Raw genomic sequence first — 18,274 nt, 5'->3', positions numbered from 1 at the left:
TTTAACCCTCAAAGTGCCTTGAGAGCGTGAATATGAGTCCTCAAAGAGGAGGTATCCATTCACTGTAGCTATCCAACCTGTTTTAGGTAAAATGATCCACTTCCAAAGGAAAGTATTTGAGATCCTTCGTCGATCTATGCTATTGCCGTCAGAATCCAAGACTACTTTTAGGGCTCCACTAAACAGTTAAAAATTAGCAAATCGCTTACTTTTTGGAGAAATTCGCGTTTTTAAATTTTTTTATCACAATATCGTATTAATTATGCCAAAATAACGGAAGAGATCATTCTTGAGACTGGGGAAATATCTTGGAACACAGTGGTGCCAATTTTTTAGTCAGTAGGTTATCGCTAGTTTCAAAAACATCGAAAAAAAATCATCAGTTCTTAGTTACCTTTTTTAATTTTTTTGTTTTTTGAAATTGACAATTATAATGACCGAAAAAAGTAGGTAATCGTGTTTTCAACTAAATTGCATTTATCGATTATTTTTGGAGAAGTTTTGATTTTTTGATGATATGATTTCATTATTGATTTTTTGTTACATTGGCCTATTTAGAAGGCGATTTACTAATAAGTGGGTATATGTATCTATATGATGTTTCGGTCGATCTTCACTGATTGTGAGAAACACATTTTCGATATTTTTAGTGTTAATTTCTGTAACTTACGAGAAAAAATTGAAAAACACCCTTAATAAAATTAAATATATTTGTATAATATGATGTATAAACAAAACATCAGTTTTATAATATACTATCGTTGAAAACCGATGATTTATAAGATGAAAATAACATGAAAAAAAATATACAAACAACATTTACATACATTTCGTCTATAATTAAAAATAAATTTAAAATTTGGTTAATTTGTACTTACGTATATAAATAAATTAATCATACCTTAAATTATTATAAAAGAAAAAAAAACGATTCGAAATAAATTTAAATACAACCAAACACAATAACTAAATCATAAAAACGTTTTCAAGATAAAAAAAAAATATACAAATAGAAAATTCTCGCATCAAGCGTATGGCTAAAGAAACATTTTTAACGTTGTATTATTCCAAAAAAAAAAAATAAATAATATGTACATAACATGGCTACATTGTTGTTGAAAGTTACCATCATAAAAGGTAGGTAAAATATATTTACAAAGAGATAGTGAGAGGGAAAACAATAATAATAAACAATTTTATCAACTAAAAATTAGCTATATTTTCATGTAGGTACCACTGTACCTACGGCGAAAGAAAACGTTGAAATGTTTCAATTTCACCTCCTTCCTTACTTATGTTTCGTTTATAGTATGGATACGTATTATGTATTTTGGCCCTTTCGGGAATACACAATGTTATTTCCTGTTGCTTTCTGCGGGTAATCATTAAAGCTTGCTTTTTCATTTGGTGGGGAGGGGGAGAGAATGAGGTGTCGTTACTTATTAAAATTACCCTTTTGCGTACCGGCAGGCACATTTTCTACGTGAAAATCCCACTGCTACGTACGCGCTTTTTCGCATAGGTAGGTATACTCTTTCTCGGTATTTAAATTACTACAATGAGATGTTTTTGTTTTTTTTTTCAACCAGCGATACATATAAAATCGTGTTATTTTTTCAGTATGGAGCATACGACGATTTAAAAAATAGGGTAACTGTGTAGTGTGTGTAGTCTATACGCCTGCCTTGTTTATAATACTCGCCCTTGCGTAAAAAAAAAACTTATCGCACAATTTGCGTGATTTATACAAATTCAAAATACCTACGTTTATTTATTTTTTCAAGTCCATCGATGGCCTGAATGTGTACAACGATGTCGAAAGGTAACATTCTTCGAAGGAAAAAAAAAAATACGGGATTTTTTTCCTGATTACACGAGATTTAGGTAGGTACTTTACTTATCGAAAATGTTTACGTCTTACGAGATTGGCGAACATAAGAAGTAATTTTTGTTCGAGCATAGAGGAAATCTCGTTTAAATGTATTTTCGTACACCGATCTTTTTCTTATTCATAATACAGGCGAAAAAAAAGGTAAGGAAATTAAGGAACGTAAAACCTCGATTTTAATTACAGTCTTGGCACGTTTTCATTAAAACCGATAATGATTCGTTAATTAAAAGTTTTTAAGACCTCATTTTACCTCGAACGTTGAAAAAAAAACTCGAAAAATTCATACAACTTGGTTCATCGAGACAATATATACACATTTAGCTGTCCTGCCAATGCCACCGAGGATTCTACACCGGAAAAGAAAATTTTCTCCGAGCCGAGCTTTTAGTTTTTTTCCCCCAAACAAACGCATTAATTGCTACAGTCACAATTTACAAATTTCAAAAACGTCGATTTGTTTTGAAAATAAAACTTTTTTTTTCCTTCTTCGCGTACGTTACAGTTGGCAAAATGCTGCTGGAAAAAATTAGTAAATTCTTTCAAAACCGACGCCATACCGCCGACTAACCTTTTTAAATACTATCCTTAGGCAACTTTGCGAACTGATTAGCTTCGTAACATTTTCGTTTCTTTGGTACGAAACGAGTCGAGTAAAGGTACCTCTGTGAACGTACTTTTGCCTCGCTCGTGTTGTTTCCCCCGTTTGACTATTTTTCGTGTTTTTTTCCATTATCACTAGGTATTCATATATATTTTAATAGAAAAAAAGCAGGAAAAACGTATTTCAAAATCGCGGGCAAAAATTAGCCTCTAGCTTTTTAATGTTCTGATGATTTTTTTCCACTACTAATGAAGCTCATTTACATTTATAATAAAAACTTGGCATCTTTAAAATATATTTTCGAATTTCATCCGTCGAAAGTAAGTACTCTTTTTTTCTGTTTTTAATTATCTCGTTTAATTAAACTCGAGGTTATTTCGCAATAAAGCGTAAAAAAAACATACCACATTTTGACTAAATTTCTAATACTTTGGTTTATTTGTTCGGCGTGTGTTTCCGATTCGACATATCGGTGTAGGTAGACGATGAACTATTCAACAACAATATGATTTTTCGTTAGGTTTACGAAATTCTCCTATAGATAAGTAGAAAAGATAAGGAAACATTCATTGATCGTATTCGATTACTTACAAAAAAATAAAAAAAAACGAAACGTAAAACGTAGATACACTTTAGGGTAAGGGACATTCTAAAGTTGGGCGAGAAAGGGAGGGGTAGGTATCGTCTATGTACAAAAATTTATCGTCGTTCTAATTCTGTACATATTTGACCACGAGGGCACGTGCCTGTGTCAAGTTCGACGTTTTGAAATTATAGTACTTCTTGTTCCTCGAACGTATAGTAAGTAATACGAGATCAAGACGGGTACTGTGATCGCCTTCGTATTCGTATATTGTAGTCGTGCATAGGTCGAAGAGAGTATTATATAGGTAGTCGAACACCTCTAAATTCTAAATCAATCCTATATCACCGTTTTATCTTACAGTTAAAGTTATCAGCGGTAACACCACAAACCATAACATTACGTCGGCAGCTGATCCTGACGAAGACTTCCGACGAGATATTGCGGCCATTTTATCACCTGTAACCAATACATAACAGATCGTTGATATAAATTAACAATCTATTTAAACGGTGGCAGAGACCTTTTGTCTATATGTCTGTATTTTACGTTCTATATATAGATATACTATGCTATAGCTATACATGTATCTATAGTGTAACATAAATTGGTAATTTTCGAGGGTTTCGTGGCTCGTATATTGTTAGATGAAGTATGTGGCGTTCTATATGGTTTATGGAGTACGAGTAGGGAGTAGGTAGGTACTATACGTACTACGTAGGTACCTACGTGGAGTATTGCTTGTCATATAATAAACGCAAAACGCTGCGTAGTATGACGTAGTAGGTAGATTCTGGCTATATAAGTGTAGGTATAAGGTATCCATATACACATTTATAGACCTATACATAGGTAGGTACATGAATACCTACAACAAACGTAGCCATATGCGTGTACGCGGTTAAATATTCATGAAATTTTGCGCTTGACCTATTTTAAAGCGCTAATTTAGACGTTAATTTAGGCTCGAAATGGTAATAACCTAGTGATAAAACTTTTACCAGCAGGCAGAGTTACAAAAGAAACCCTTCTGCAAGAGGGTTAAACTAGTTCTAGTCCTTTTATAAAAAATTCACGAGATGCTTATTTTTGTATAATTGTCACCGCACTCGTCGGCACTCACTCATCACTCGTTCGTGTGTAGGTAGATGCGATGAACCATGCTCACACTAAACAGATTATTTTCTCAAAACTTTTATCGACTTTTCTCTTTTTAATTATCACATTTTGTTGGTTGGATTTTAGAATATCTTGTGAAGGTAACCTATGCTTATAATGGTTATGATAAAGAGGTAAATTAGCTGACTTTAGTGACTCGTGACCTTGGATATTTCATTGTGTGTTCTGTTCGAAGTTCATTGCCTTTGCCTGCCATCTGGTAATATAATAATTCGAATTTTCCACGAGGTAAATAAGGTTAAATTAGGGTATAATTTCTCTTGATCCCTTGAAGTTTTCAGCCCGGAGCCCTATTTTTTTTCTTGACGACTTTGAAGAGAAAATGTGGTTATTATTTTATTTTTCTAAATTACATCGAGAGTAAATTCTGATGTTTTATCAGCAGAATATTATTACAGTTACTTCGAGTCTTTTTTTTCTAGGTAAGTGCACTAAAATTACCATACTTACTCAATTTACTTTATTTATAAATAAGTAAGGAGTACTCGTTGATCTCTAGTACCTAAGTATTGAGATGTTGCCATGAAGATCAATTTTCCGAATAGAAATAAAAAATCGCCCATGGTGTAAGTACATTTTTAAAAAAATTTCACAAGTATACTTAGGTATGCATAAATTTGACCTTAAACTTTTTTATTTAGGTACAATGAAAATTGAACAACCACTTGATACATCGAAAGTTCAACTTTAAGCTGTTCGGATTCCGACAGTTAATTTTTGATTTTAAATTCACTGTTTTCATGTTTGTTAATTTTGCAAAAAATCTTGAACATCAGGCACTTCACATCACCATGGGTGGGGGGGGGGGTTAGGGGGGAGCTAACAAGAACCGAAATGATATGACAGCTATTTTAAGAGACCATGAAAAGGAGGTAGCAAATTCAATTTTTTCAGCGAAATTGGAAGACCTGATTTCTTTTTGACTTCAGTCGATTTGGAAGATACCTTCTTTTTGTGGATTTACGGCAAACTGGTTATGCAATTTAATTAACACGAGGAAAGTTTAGAATTACCTAGCCCTACCTACATAAAAAAATTTTGAATATGCATATTTTTGTATTTTTTGTATTTAAGATTAAGGCTCCTGTGGCTCAATTTTGAGACGTAAGTATTTCTAAAATTTATTTTTAAATTTTTTTCTAAACACCAGTACAATTTTGTTTTTAGTAGGTAAGCAGTCTGAATTGTTGACTTTAAAAAAAAATTTAGGCACATATTTTTCAAGTTTTTGAGGGAATTGTTTTTTTGATTTTTCCAAAAATTGATACATGCATTATGTGCAATTCAAAAACAGTTGAGCGAGTAAAACTGTGACTGTAAAAATTATTTTGTGAAGCGGACTTGAGAAAATTTTTCGCAATTCTTTTATTGGAAAATAACACAGCATTTTTCATCATTGCGTGATCAGGACGGTACATAATTGAATTTGATTTTCAAACGTTACATTCTTCAAAACAAAAAATGTTAAATTTTTAATCCTCGGATTCGAATTCAAGTGGGAAATGTTTTAATAGAATACAACTATGAGGATGAATATGCTCTTATAGTGAGTGAATAAAAGGGAATGAAAGAAAAGTTATAGCGAAAGAAAAAGTAAAGTATTTTCAAATCATTGAAAGTATACTCAAATAAATTGATTGTACAAAATACTAAGTGCATCGTTCGAAGCGAAACAAATAATGAAAATATAACCAAATCTAAATTAATTCAATATAAAAGCCAACAACTAAGACGGAAAACAAAACGAAAGAAAAACGCTAAATTAGAAATCTCAATATCTTGGGTCATTAATTAAATTCTGAATGAATACTGTAAGTACCTATCTGTTTCAATTTAAAAATAAAACTCAATTAACCGCACCTACTAACATGTTTCTGTAAATAAATTATGACATATGTCAATTTCAAGTAAACCAGAAACAATCTCATCAAGTTAGGTAAGTAGTACCCAGGTACATACATACCTATTTTGCAGAAAAATTTTCACATAGGTAGGTACCTACCTCAAAATTCAAAAAAATCAGTTGTGCCTTTTGATAGAAAAAAAAAACCTCCAAATTTTGTGAGAAATTCATCTTTCATTTCAAAACTGGACCATCAAATGTGAAAACTTCGATTAAAAATTTCTTTTTTAATAAAATATAATGACCGCTTTTTTTATTTTTTTCGTTTATACAATATAATAATTTACATGTTTTTTGAAAAAGATATGAGCTAGAAAAGTTTAAAAAGATTTTAGGAGCTTTTTTTAAATATGAAAACTTTTTTAGTTTTGCAAACAACTATTAAGAGGGTACACATTGTGCAAAACTTTGCATGTCTCTTTATGATATTATACGCAACAAAGATTCTTTTTCAAAGTTATTAACGGCCAAACAAGTCGAAAAAACGCATTTACTGCCGAAAAAAATGAAAGAGAAACTGAGCAGAAAAAACCCACTACCAGAAAACAAAGAGGAAGCTTTTCTTTGTTAATATGTGAGAAAAATAATAAGCGGATGCTTTATTGTGGAAGTTTTTTTTTTTTTTTTTTTTTTAACGCGATATTCTAGTCTTCTTAACAATTTTCTTACTTTTACAACTTTCGTTGTTAGAATTTTCTTGTTTTTTTCTCGTAGTTCATTTCTTTAACGTTTTCTTTAGCACTACATCGGAGTAAAATTTCTCATGTAGCGAGTGTCTCGAGAATACCCAAGTTCAACATCAGGTAAATGGGTTAATAACGCTTTATTTTCTGATGTCTTGGTTCATTTGTTAAATTTTATACATTTTCTTGTTCCTTTCAAACGTATTATACAATACCTACCGCCCTCTACAGCGGAAACTTTCTGTCTTCAAATTAGTAGTACGCGGCGCAGCGTTCAATTCAAGGACTCTAGTCGTCGGCTCAGTTTTACGAATTTCGTTCACGCTTCTATTACACATTTGTACAAACTTTTGCCTTATCATCGTAGTATCAATTATTTATTTCCATATTTTATTGTTCAGCCGAGCGTGCACATTGCCTTCTTTGTATAGTCCTTGAAAAACGTGTCGATTTTCCTCCATAAATTCAACTGCTTACATATTATAGTTTTCCCTTACTTTGCGTTTTAATTCCAATTCTACTCAAGTTCTCTCTCTACCTACAGATCTAGGTTTACAAGATGGCCTATTCGTAATATTATTATTTATAAAGTTTTGGAAGTCGTGCCAAAAAACAGCGAGTCATCCTAGAGCTTCCTGGTTTGCGGAGTCGTGTTGTTGGAAGTTTTTTGAGTAAGAAACTTTAACCCATGAACTTTTTCAATGTTAAGAGGGGGGAAAACAAAATCAAAAAGAAACTGTTTCAATTTTTGAGGTGAAATGACCAGAATTAGACCGATATAGGAGATTAAAAGAAGTCGAAAATTTGATTTCAGCTGAAAAAGTGACAAACCGAGCCATAAAACTGCTATCAGAGACAAGAAAAATTACGAACTATTCTTGATATTCATCTTGACACTTCAATGAACTCGAGTAGACGTTCTTTGAAGTTTAGATGGCATCCAGTAAGCTTAATGTGGGGCGAGAGGATTATTTGCCACTTCAAAGTCAGCAAAAATGTGATCATGTGGGTCTATTTTGAGAGAAATTTGGTAACTAGATTGTAAATTTTCATCACAAATATTCGCAATTTTTTTAAAGTAGGTACATTCACTCCTCATCAGCCATCATCTTTTTTCATTCATTATTATAATAACTTTGCTTTTCAAAAATAATATAAAATTCCATATTCAGCTACATGCTATCATTTCATCAAGAACAAAGGTTGAAATTAAATTTTCTTTCGTCAATTTTATTGGCAAAAAAAGCACCTCATCGTCATACGCCGACGTGAAAATATGTCAAAAATTTCAGCTCAAAGTATGTGAATGAAAAAATATGAATAAATGCCGAAAAATAATTCTGCCAACGAGTTTAATTTACATTCTTTACATTCGAGTGTTTCAATTTCGACATCACAAAAATGAAATCACTACGCGAAATTAGCAAACAACGACTATACGGCCAATTTTAGGTAGGTAGGTATTTTTTTTTTGCCGATGAAAATACCCTAGCTCTTTTTTATATTTAATCTTTCGACGTTAAAACGAACAACACACCAAGAAAAAAATCCTTCCTTTTTCCATCATTAATCAAATATCTTTTGAATTATTCGCAACAAAATATAAAATTATTTACGTCGAACGAAAAATTTTCTCCATTATGTTAAAAAACACGACATTAATTAAAACACCAAGTGGAAATGAATTTAAGTAATTTACGACTAGAAAATTCGTCTTACTTGAATACGCAACGTTGAGAATCCTACGCTTTATTTTTTTTTTTTTTACTTTTTTAAATAAAAAATTCATAGAGGTTTTTATTTAATTTTTATAATAGCTAAGGGCTTACATTCAAATCGTTTTAACGAGTCAAAAAAATGATAGCCTACTGTATGCTCGTGTACGAGGTTATATCATGTAGTACATGGGCTTATGTATTACTCGTATTATACTTACAATTCCCTATATACCTACTCAACATGAATTGCTCCACTAATATTAATGTCAAAATCAATCTGCTGTTAGATAGGTACCTACAAGCCTACGCAAGTTTTCTCTACCCTGAATTTATCAATTTTTACTCTATTTGAATTATTTTCATTTTCAAAATACATATAAATCATTTACTGACATTGACGATACATATTTTAGTCTCAGAGGTAGCGGAGGTGCTCCTGGTGGTGAAATATGGGCTCTCAAAGAGGGAAAATTTTTGAAAAAATCGTGGTTTTTTCGCTCTGCCCCTCCCCAACCTGTTTTGGAAAAAAAGGCCAAGTCTCAAATGAAAGTATTTGAGAGTCTGTGTCGATCTATGCCATGCCGTCAAAAACCAAGACCAGTTTTAGGGTTCTACTGAGCGGTTGAAAATTTGAGAATCCCTTATTATTGGATTAATTCGTGTTTTGAAAATTTTTTCTTCGAAAATATTTTGCATTAATTATGCCAAAATATTGAAAGATCATACCTGAAACTGCAAATATTTTTGAACGCGGTGGTGCCAGTTTCTTGGTCAATATTGCCAACTTCAAATAATCGAAATGTTTTTCCAAGTTTTTGGCCATTTTCATGCAGGTTGCTTTGCATGGACCAAACACATCAGAAACTGCAAAAATCCTATTTTTGAAAAAAATGGGTTATGGTTCCGCACCTCGATATGAGTCAAAAAAAAGTGGGGGATATTTAAGCCCAATTTTTCCAAAACAAAAAAAAAACGTTTCAAAATCTTGAAATGTGCGATTAGCAACCACGACTCGGCGAATCTTCTATCTAGATCATTACATTGGATTTTGAGAGCCACTTTAGGCTTACTGAGAAGAACTCGGGCTTATCGAAAAATATCTTGAAGTTTCGAAATGGGAAACTCAACAGTTATAACTCTTGAAATATTTCTATTCTACGTTTATCACATCTCATTTACTCATTGAAAGCTACTACATATTTTGAAAAGTTAAAGAATTACAGAGAACACTTTCTCAAACCTCATTTTAACTCGAGGGCACACAGTGGCGTAGCCAGGATTTTCTCAAGGAGGGGGCAAAACCAGATTTTTAGGGATGAAAAATCGAAATAAGGGGTAATTTTCTGGAAACTTATCGTGAGGTGTGGTGATATCTTGAAAATGAAGGCAAAATTATTGCTGGAGCGAAGCGAGAGCGAAAATTTTTAGAAAAAATGGGTCCGAATAACAAAAAAACGTCCATTTTTGCATGTTTCCTTTCACATTTTTGCTCGCAAGGGGGAGGCCATGGCCCCCTTCGCCCCCCCTGGCTACGCCACTGAGGGCACAAGAACCCTTAATTTGAGATAGGTAGAATTCAAAAAAAAAAACATCAAGAGACTATGAAGGTGACATCTTGAATTTAAAAGAAATGGAGTTTCATTGGAACTCAACGTTATAAAATCCATCAAAATCGACACATTTGACACACCAGACTACATTTTCATAATTTTTCAACTTGTTTCCAAAATTAAAAAGTTCTGGAGAAACACTGACAAGAAGATGAAGTATTCTGGTACAAAATTTTTTGAACTGGACAGACAAGAATCGATAGACGACCCCAAAATACACCACCAAACAAAGTTTCAAGGGTTGAAATTCATTTTTAGATTGTTGGGAAATTTTTAAAATTCAAATTCGGGCCAAAAATATTAAAAAATTAAAATTTTACCAGATGGACATAGAAAGCTGAAAGGTAGGGTGCGTCAAAAGAACAATAGAAAACACTTTTTTTAAAAATTGGGGTAGCTTACCCCCTAAAAGTGTTCCATTTGGTCAAAAAATACTACGTACAAAATTTCAGATCAAAAAAATTATATTTAGAGGTCGCGCACAAGAGTTGAATGTTGAGAATGTATGAGCGCGTCAAGCGAAAACTTCCCACGGTTGCGCGGCGGGGATTACAGCGTTGCGTTCCCTAGCAAGATTGGAGCAGTTTTACAAAACGTTACCCCCTTTACAATGCATGTTAAGTAAGTCTAGTCCCTGGTAGGGTTTCTAAGATGTTATTTATGTGGATTCAATAACAATTTTTCAATTCCGAAGCTCATTGTAGGTGGAAATATGAAAGTTTTGAAAAATAAAGAAAAAAGTATGAATTTGAGGTTTTATGTATTATTCTGATCAGCAATTGCAGGAAAAAAATTTATGGGATAAATTTACGTTGAAATGTGAATATTTGATACGATTTAGCAATTCAAGTTGATGTTTTATCGACTAATATACATTTTAAAGCCGTTACTTAGTAAAAATGGAATGTTTCAGTTTCTGAATTCCATAATTTTGGTTAAAATGAATTCTAGAGCCAAAAAATCATGATCAATATTTTTTTATAGTTGTTTTGTAAATCCAAGAAAGATAGTATCACTTGATAAGTTGTGGTGGAGATGCCGCTCTCGTTATAGTTGCGCAAAATCAACCCCGGTACGTTACGTTGCGTTTCCCGCGGAGCCGTCGTGGGAAGTGTTGTGCTTGCGCGCGCTCGCAGCTCTCAACATTCAACACTTGTGCGCGACCTCTAAATATTAATATTTTTCAACAAAAATTTTATGGTGTCATTTTTTCGTCTAAAGGAACAACATTAGCGGGTAAGACCTTAAAATTTCAAAAAAAATGTAACATGACGCACCCTACTGAAAGGTTTGTACTCTATTTTCGACCTCCCTAGTTGATTGGTGATGGTTTCGAACAAATTTGCATCTTCTAACAGATTTTTGTATTCTCCTGTTTTTGAAAAAACACTGTAAGTAGAGTGAAAATGAAATTCAGCCCCTATACACTTGAATTTACCCTCTTTGTGATCCATTCGATCGCTTTAGACATTCATTTTCAAAATATATTTTATGCCGGTTCAAATCCAAAATTTTCTTCAGTGATAAGTTTGAAAAAAAATGGAAAAGTCAGCACTTGCGAACGTGTTAACGAAAAAAGCAGAAAAGTTTGTAGTCTATTTTTATGGCTCTCTGGAAACGTTTGGTGACATGTTTTAAATCACTCCTGGTGTCTCCAGCGGATTTCAATTTACTTTCATTTTTTTCTCCAAAAATAATCACTGGAGATAATAGATTTGAATCGACACAGCAAGATTTTAAATATATGTGTCCAAAAGTTGATCGAAATGTTAATAAAGATGGTAAATCCGAGTTTATAGGTGTCCGAATTTCAATTTCACCCAATTTACCTAAAAGTGTGTGTTTTTCGAAAACTGGAAAATTCGAAAATTTGCTGGAGGCTTCAGAACAATTCGAAATGATCATCAATCGATTTGAGAGCTAAAAAATGCAGTACAAACCAAATTTCAGCTTTCTAGGTTAATTTTGTCAGATTTTGGTTTTTTCCCTCATTTTTGACCCTTCGAATTTACAAAATTGATTTTCAGCGTCTGAAATGTTGGCTGGTGGTGCATTTTGGGGTTATCTATCGATTTCTTTTGGTCCGGTTTAAACAATATTGTGCTAGTTGAGATGTCTCCCTTGTGAGGTCTTATACATCCAAAAAGTTTTGATTCGAGTTTGATGTGAAATTGGTCACGTGCCATTCCCAAAATTTCATTAATTAACGCATAAATTAGCTCATTTTTACGAATTTTAAATCTGAATGGATCATACCAGATCTAGACATTCCCTGAATCCAAATTGATCAGACCAAATCTAACCAGATTAGAGTTTTGATTGGTTAAGATTTCTTCAAACCTGATCGAGTACCATTTCATCTTTTGGGAAATTATTGTAAGTTTACATTAATTAGCTTAAAAGCGAAGATTTTTATAAATCGATGGTAAATTACGGTAATTTTCAAAATTTGATGGTATGTAGGTAAGTAAGTATACACACGATAATTTCGAGAGCATGATGGTAAAATACGGTAATTCCATTAACTTGATGAATCGTGGAAATGTTCGAAAATTTGTGGTAAATAATGGTAAATTTTGACAGTTTAGAGTAAACAGTATAGCATCTAATTGCAGAATAAAATTTGAAAGCTGGCGATCAAAATTACTATTTTGAAGGAAGAAGTTCGAATCTGTGCAATTTTTGAACTTTCTTTTTACTTATCACAGAATAAATATATGAGAGAAAAAAACGAAACGAAATACTAGTATAAACATCTGGACTTCGAGCTGCAGCCAGCCAAATTAACGTATATAACTTACACATCAGAAGAAATTGAAAATTTTTCCACAGCATCACTAACTATTGCCACACAAACCATAAAGTACGAGTATTTAACTGAATAACCAACGAATACTTTTAATTAATCAATTTAAACCCGAATCGATTTCCTAATGTAAACGAAAAGTCCCATTAACGCTAACCGTTGAAAGTTAAAATTAACGACAATCGAACAAAATTACACAATACCAATGCCAAAACACCATTTAAATCGCAAAACCGTGAGCTTTTACCGTTTTAAATATTACACTACTATACTTTGCATCACAAGTACTATAGCGCGCTTATTACAGTGGTACCTAAAACATATCGTTGTCGTGGCTGAATTTCAACCATGTACCTACCGCCTCGAAAAGTTTACCTACCTATCAATCTGTATAGAATAGATCCTATCTTGACTTTTTTTTTCCCATCGTGCCTCGAACTCGTGGTTCATCATTATACTCGTAGGTACTTGACGCGAATGAAATTATCATCGTAATTAAGAAACCGTCGAGATGGATTCGAATTCGATATCTTATATTTTAATAATTTTGGCAGAGAAAATATAATTTAGAATTTGTATTAATCGAATAAGAGAAGAAAGACGTCGCGAATAAATTAAGATTTTTTCGAATATTTTGTAAATTTGCCAAAGCGTGAAACGGATTTGCGTCGAATTACAATATTTTATCTACGGCGAAGTCGAATGTTTTTTCATTTCGAAATTCACCATCATCCGTTCATCCCCCCTCTCCCAGAATACCCACCAGTAGTATGTCTTGTGAATCGATGGAAATTTGTTCTCGAATGGTCACTACGGATTACGCTCGTATATCTTTCGGCTTTGCTTCTATCTAAACCTCCTCAGTATATTGAGAGCCTCCTGGTGTAGGTAGTATACTATTTTAACGATTCGCCATCATCGAATATTTGGATTTTAATTAGATAAGCTTTATTCGGCAAAGATAGTCGGTTAATTCGAGAATTACCGATAAACTGGAAACTATTTTACTACACCCTGAGGAATCGTGCGAAAGGTAATGTTTTGCCGAAATCGCGATACTTTACTATACAGTATAATATAACAAGAAGCATAGAGCGCATAGTATCGCCTTCCGCGTTAAACGTTCAACTGTTATTATTAATGATAAATACTTCGGAGATGGTATTTATTAACATTCGGAATTAATTTTCCTTTCTTTTATCATATTTCATTGAAGTACCTCCTAACTAACATCTACGAAAAGTTGCACGTTAGGTATAAAATTAAAGTACGTATTATTCTCCCAATTGGGGGGCTGGCCACCTCCACCTACGTTTTGTGTGTACCCAGCTACTCTTATACCTATACTCTATCTCTACTTTATATAACTAAGTAACATTAATTCTACTTTTGGCTGGTGCTGTTTTGACCTTATTTCAAAAACTCGAACGTTTTTCGTTGTGTGTTGTCGGATCGTTATCATATTCCATTTTTGTTGAAATTCAAGAGCAAAAAGCATCGTAAAGTTTTTCTCTTTCTCGCGTTTATATATATTTTTCGTATACTACGTCGAGGAAAAAAATTTAGCTAGGTACGTACGAGTATACGCGACTAATAAGGAATATGGCCAACACCACGTACCATAAGAGGTAACTTTTCGCCAAAAATCCTCCACATTACCCCCCTCCCTCTCCCTCCTCCTCCTCCTCCTGTAGTAGAAAAAACACCAGCTTGCGGTGTATCTATTCGAAACATTGGTATTTTTTATGAATGTGTTCGCGAATATACGTATATTATACGTACGTATGCTACTCGTAAAAAATTTAAATAATTTGTTTTCTCGTCTTTTTACTTTCTGTTTCTATATTATATATAGCTCAGTGTATGGCATTTTGGATGGCTAGCTGTGTAAATGTACGCGCGGGTATAACTCCTTAATTTTTGTACATTTGCCAAGTATTAAATCCAAAAATTTCACACCGCATATTAAAACTACCTTTTTTCGTTGAGAAATATTTCAACATTCATAAATTTTCGGCAAAACCCCCGTTTGGTGGTTAAAAATGCCGCATTTACGGGCCTTTGTACATTTTCAGTGGTTTCGGAGCGTTTTGCCGAGCGCTAGTAAAGTTTATGATGACCCTTAATAATTTCCGCAAATGGATAAACGTTCTAGAAGCATTTCGGCTCAACTTTCTATTCTGTTTGCAACTTTTCTCGACGGTACGATTTTAGTACTGTGCGCTATATACATACATATAAGTTATATGTACTGTATAGAGTAGAGGAGCAGTATATGCGCTCAAATGGTACAACCGAGGGGGTAAAGAGAGACACACAACGATGTTTGCAGGAAACAAATGTATTTCCTATGCGCGAAAAACAAAAGTATATATATTGCTCGAGTATAGGAAACGACTGGAATGGAGAAAGGTTATTTTGCACGTTTTCCTATACTTGTATGTATACCTACACCTATGGTACGCCTATATATTGTATAGGTATAGAGTAGGTAAGCATACGAACTTGGTTTGGAATGCGCACACTGTACCTATAGTATGGTACACCTGTAGTAGGTCTATGCGTGTGTATGGAAATTTAAGCGGCCGCGGTTTTTTTCTCTTTCGCTTTTTTCGCCTCATAGATGAAAAACGATAACAGTCCTGGAGGAGATTGTAATTTACGAGCTAGGCAATTTATTGAACGCGGCGATGAAATTTTTACGGCCAGGTTTGTCGTTTTAGTAACGCTGCTATACCTCTATACCATTTCGATGTACGTTATACGGTATCGCAAATTGTTTGATTTTTTTCACCGAAGACGTATTTTATTATCTGCGATGGAGAGCATGGAGTGATCAAGATTTACTCAGTCAGCATGGATCGATGATCTGGGTTGATTCAAGCAACGATTTCATCAAACTTTTTTCGAGATTATAAAAAAATTATATGGCAAAATGTGGGTAAATTACTACTTGTTCAGCATGAGTAAAAATGTCGAAAAAATTTCCGTCTGCACGTATGATGGAAGGAGGTTAAAAAGGAATATTTTCTGACGGGAGGGGAGAACAAAAAATGTTATCCACTGTTCTCCGATGTCGAAAGTACAACATTTTTTGCCGGATACTCGCTTAATCGTCATTGGAGAGGGTCATCAAAATGCAATTTTTTGGTATTTCTCATCTATTATGGTAAGGTATGCACTTGCATCACAACTCATTCGTCACAATTGACTTGCATCAAAGCTATTCATTCACTCAAGTATTCAGCACTTATTTTTCTCAATTTCAACTTCCAAATGTTTTACTCAATTAGCCGTATGACCCATTAAAGTATGTTAGCATTTTACGATGAGTCCAAAAATGGTGACTGTCTTCATATGTATCACCCCCTTCCACAGTTATAGCCCCGGAAACGTCCTCTGGATTTTTTCCCCAAAACTAGTAGAGTAAAAAATTTTCCAATAATTTTTATGCCGTACGCCTCCCCTACTTTTTTTTCAATCAAGAAAACCCCTCAAACTCACCAAAGTTAAAATTATTTACACGTGGTCACAGTTTTGTGAATCTGTCACCAAAATTCACCAAGTATAAAATCGTTCACATAAAAAATGCAGACCGTTTGGTGAAACGGTCATCAAGAAATCACCAAAACCTAAAAAAATCCTATTCGACTGTCTAGTGACTTCTTGGTGACTACTCACCAAAAGCTACCTGGATTCACCAAAAGTCACCAAGTACAAAATTGATCACATATGGTCACCAAATAGCGAATCAGTCACCAAGAAGTCACCAGACAGTCGAATAGGAATTTTTTAGGTTTTGGTGACTTTTTGATGAAAGATTCAACAAAAGTCACTATGATTCACCAGAAGTCACCAACTACAAAATCGATCACATATGATCACAGCGCGGTGAATCTGTCACCAAGAAATCACCAGACTGTCGAATAGGAATTTTCTAGGTTCTGGTGCACCTTCTTGGTGACTGACTCACCAAAAGTCACCAAGATTCGCCAGAAGTCACCAGGTACAAAATCGATCAAATATAATCACTGCTTGGTGAATCTGTCACCTGGAAGTCACCAGTCAGTGAAATAGGAATTTGTTAAGTTCTAGTGACTTCTTGTTGACTCACTCACCAAGAGTCACTAAGATTCACCAGGAAGTCACCAGAACGTCAAATACGATTTTTCTATGTTTTGGTGATTTTTTGGTGAAAGATTCAACAAAAGTCACCAAGATTCACGTGAAGTCACTAGGTACAAAATCAATCACATATGATCACTGCCAGACAGTCAAATAAGAATTTTTTAGGTTTTGGTGACTTCTTGGTGACTGACTCTCCAAAAGTAACAAGGATTCCCAAAAGTTGGCAGGTACAAAATTAATCACTTATTACATAGTTACTGCTCAGTGAATCTGTCACCTAGAATTCACCAGACAGTCAAATGAGAATTCTCTATGTATTGGTGAATTGTTGGTGATGAATGACTCACCAAAAGTCACCAAGATACAGTCATAAATTTTTTTGAAGAGCTGTGGGGACATTCTGGTGAGTACTTCACCAACAATTCGTTATCAGATAGAAACCTTTGTGGCGACTGTTTGGTGACAGACTCTCACTACCAACTCACCAAGTCAAAAATTAATTTAACGTGGTAACTGCTTGGTGAATCTGGCAACATTTATAGCTGCCCAATCAGTGACAGCGAGAGCCGAGTCGAGCCATGTACATACAATAATTTTGCGAGCTCTTATTTTGAACCATGGTCAGCGTTGGATCGGAGTCTTGGTTTTTTGGGGAGGAGAAGGAGCAACATGTCGTTTTAGCGTCGAAAATCAAAATTAGGTGTACATAGTATTACTGAAATTTTTCTGAGCGAGGAAAAACCTTTATTTAGAAAATTTACCATTTTTCAAGTAAATTAAACAGCATCGATTTTATTGAAAGAAATAGGTTTTCCTGATCATAACGTTTTTCAATTTTGATCAATATGGGTTCTCAAAACTCTTAATTTGGAGAAGAGAACTAAACTGGTTTGAGCGAAGCGGCTGCAAAAGCATTCTAAAATTTACTTACAATTCAAGAAACACACAGCATTAGTTTAATTTTGTGGATAGATTCATGATTTTGTCTGCAAATTAAGGTGGTATAATTTTGCCAGCGAATTCAAATTTTCAAAATATGGGGGAGGGGGTTCTATATTTCAATAATCCCCTTGAATCCACCTCTCTCATAAGTATACAGTTTTCATCAAGAATTTACTCTCTTTTCACCGTCACTGTGCCCAATTGCAAAATTGTGGGACACACATGAGTCC

General features: G+C 33.9%; 1 protein-coding gene across 2 annotated transcripts in view; it reads right to left on the bottom strand.

Moving 5' to 3' along the window:
* Positions 1-807: 807 nt before the first annotated feature.
* The window catches only part of dpr12 (defective proboscis extension response 12), a 433,627-nt gene continuing 416,160 nt past the window's right edge, over positions 808-18,274 (bottom strand). For both annotated transcript variants that reach the window (XM_065351525.1, XM_065351524.1), the window contains one exon: positions 808-3,534. In XM_065351525.1, coding sequence (XP_065207597.1) covers positions 3,428-3,534 — 107 coding nt within the window. In that variant the 3' untranslated portion in view covers positions 808-3,427. The remainder of the gene's footprint in view (positions 3,535-18,274) is intronic.

The sequence above is a fragment of the Planococcus citri genome, chromosome 2, assembly GCF_950023065.1.
Source record: "Planococcus citri chromosome 2, ihPlaCitr1.1, whole genome shotgun sequence".
Taxonomy (NCBI): Eukaryota; Metazoa; Arthropoda; class Insecta; order Hemiptera; family Pseudococcidae; genus Planococcus; species Planococcus citri.
This window is presented reverse-complemented; position numbering and strand designations above follow the sequence as displayed.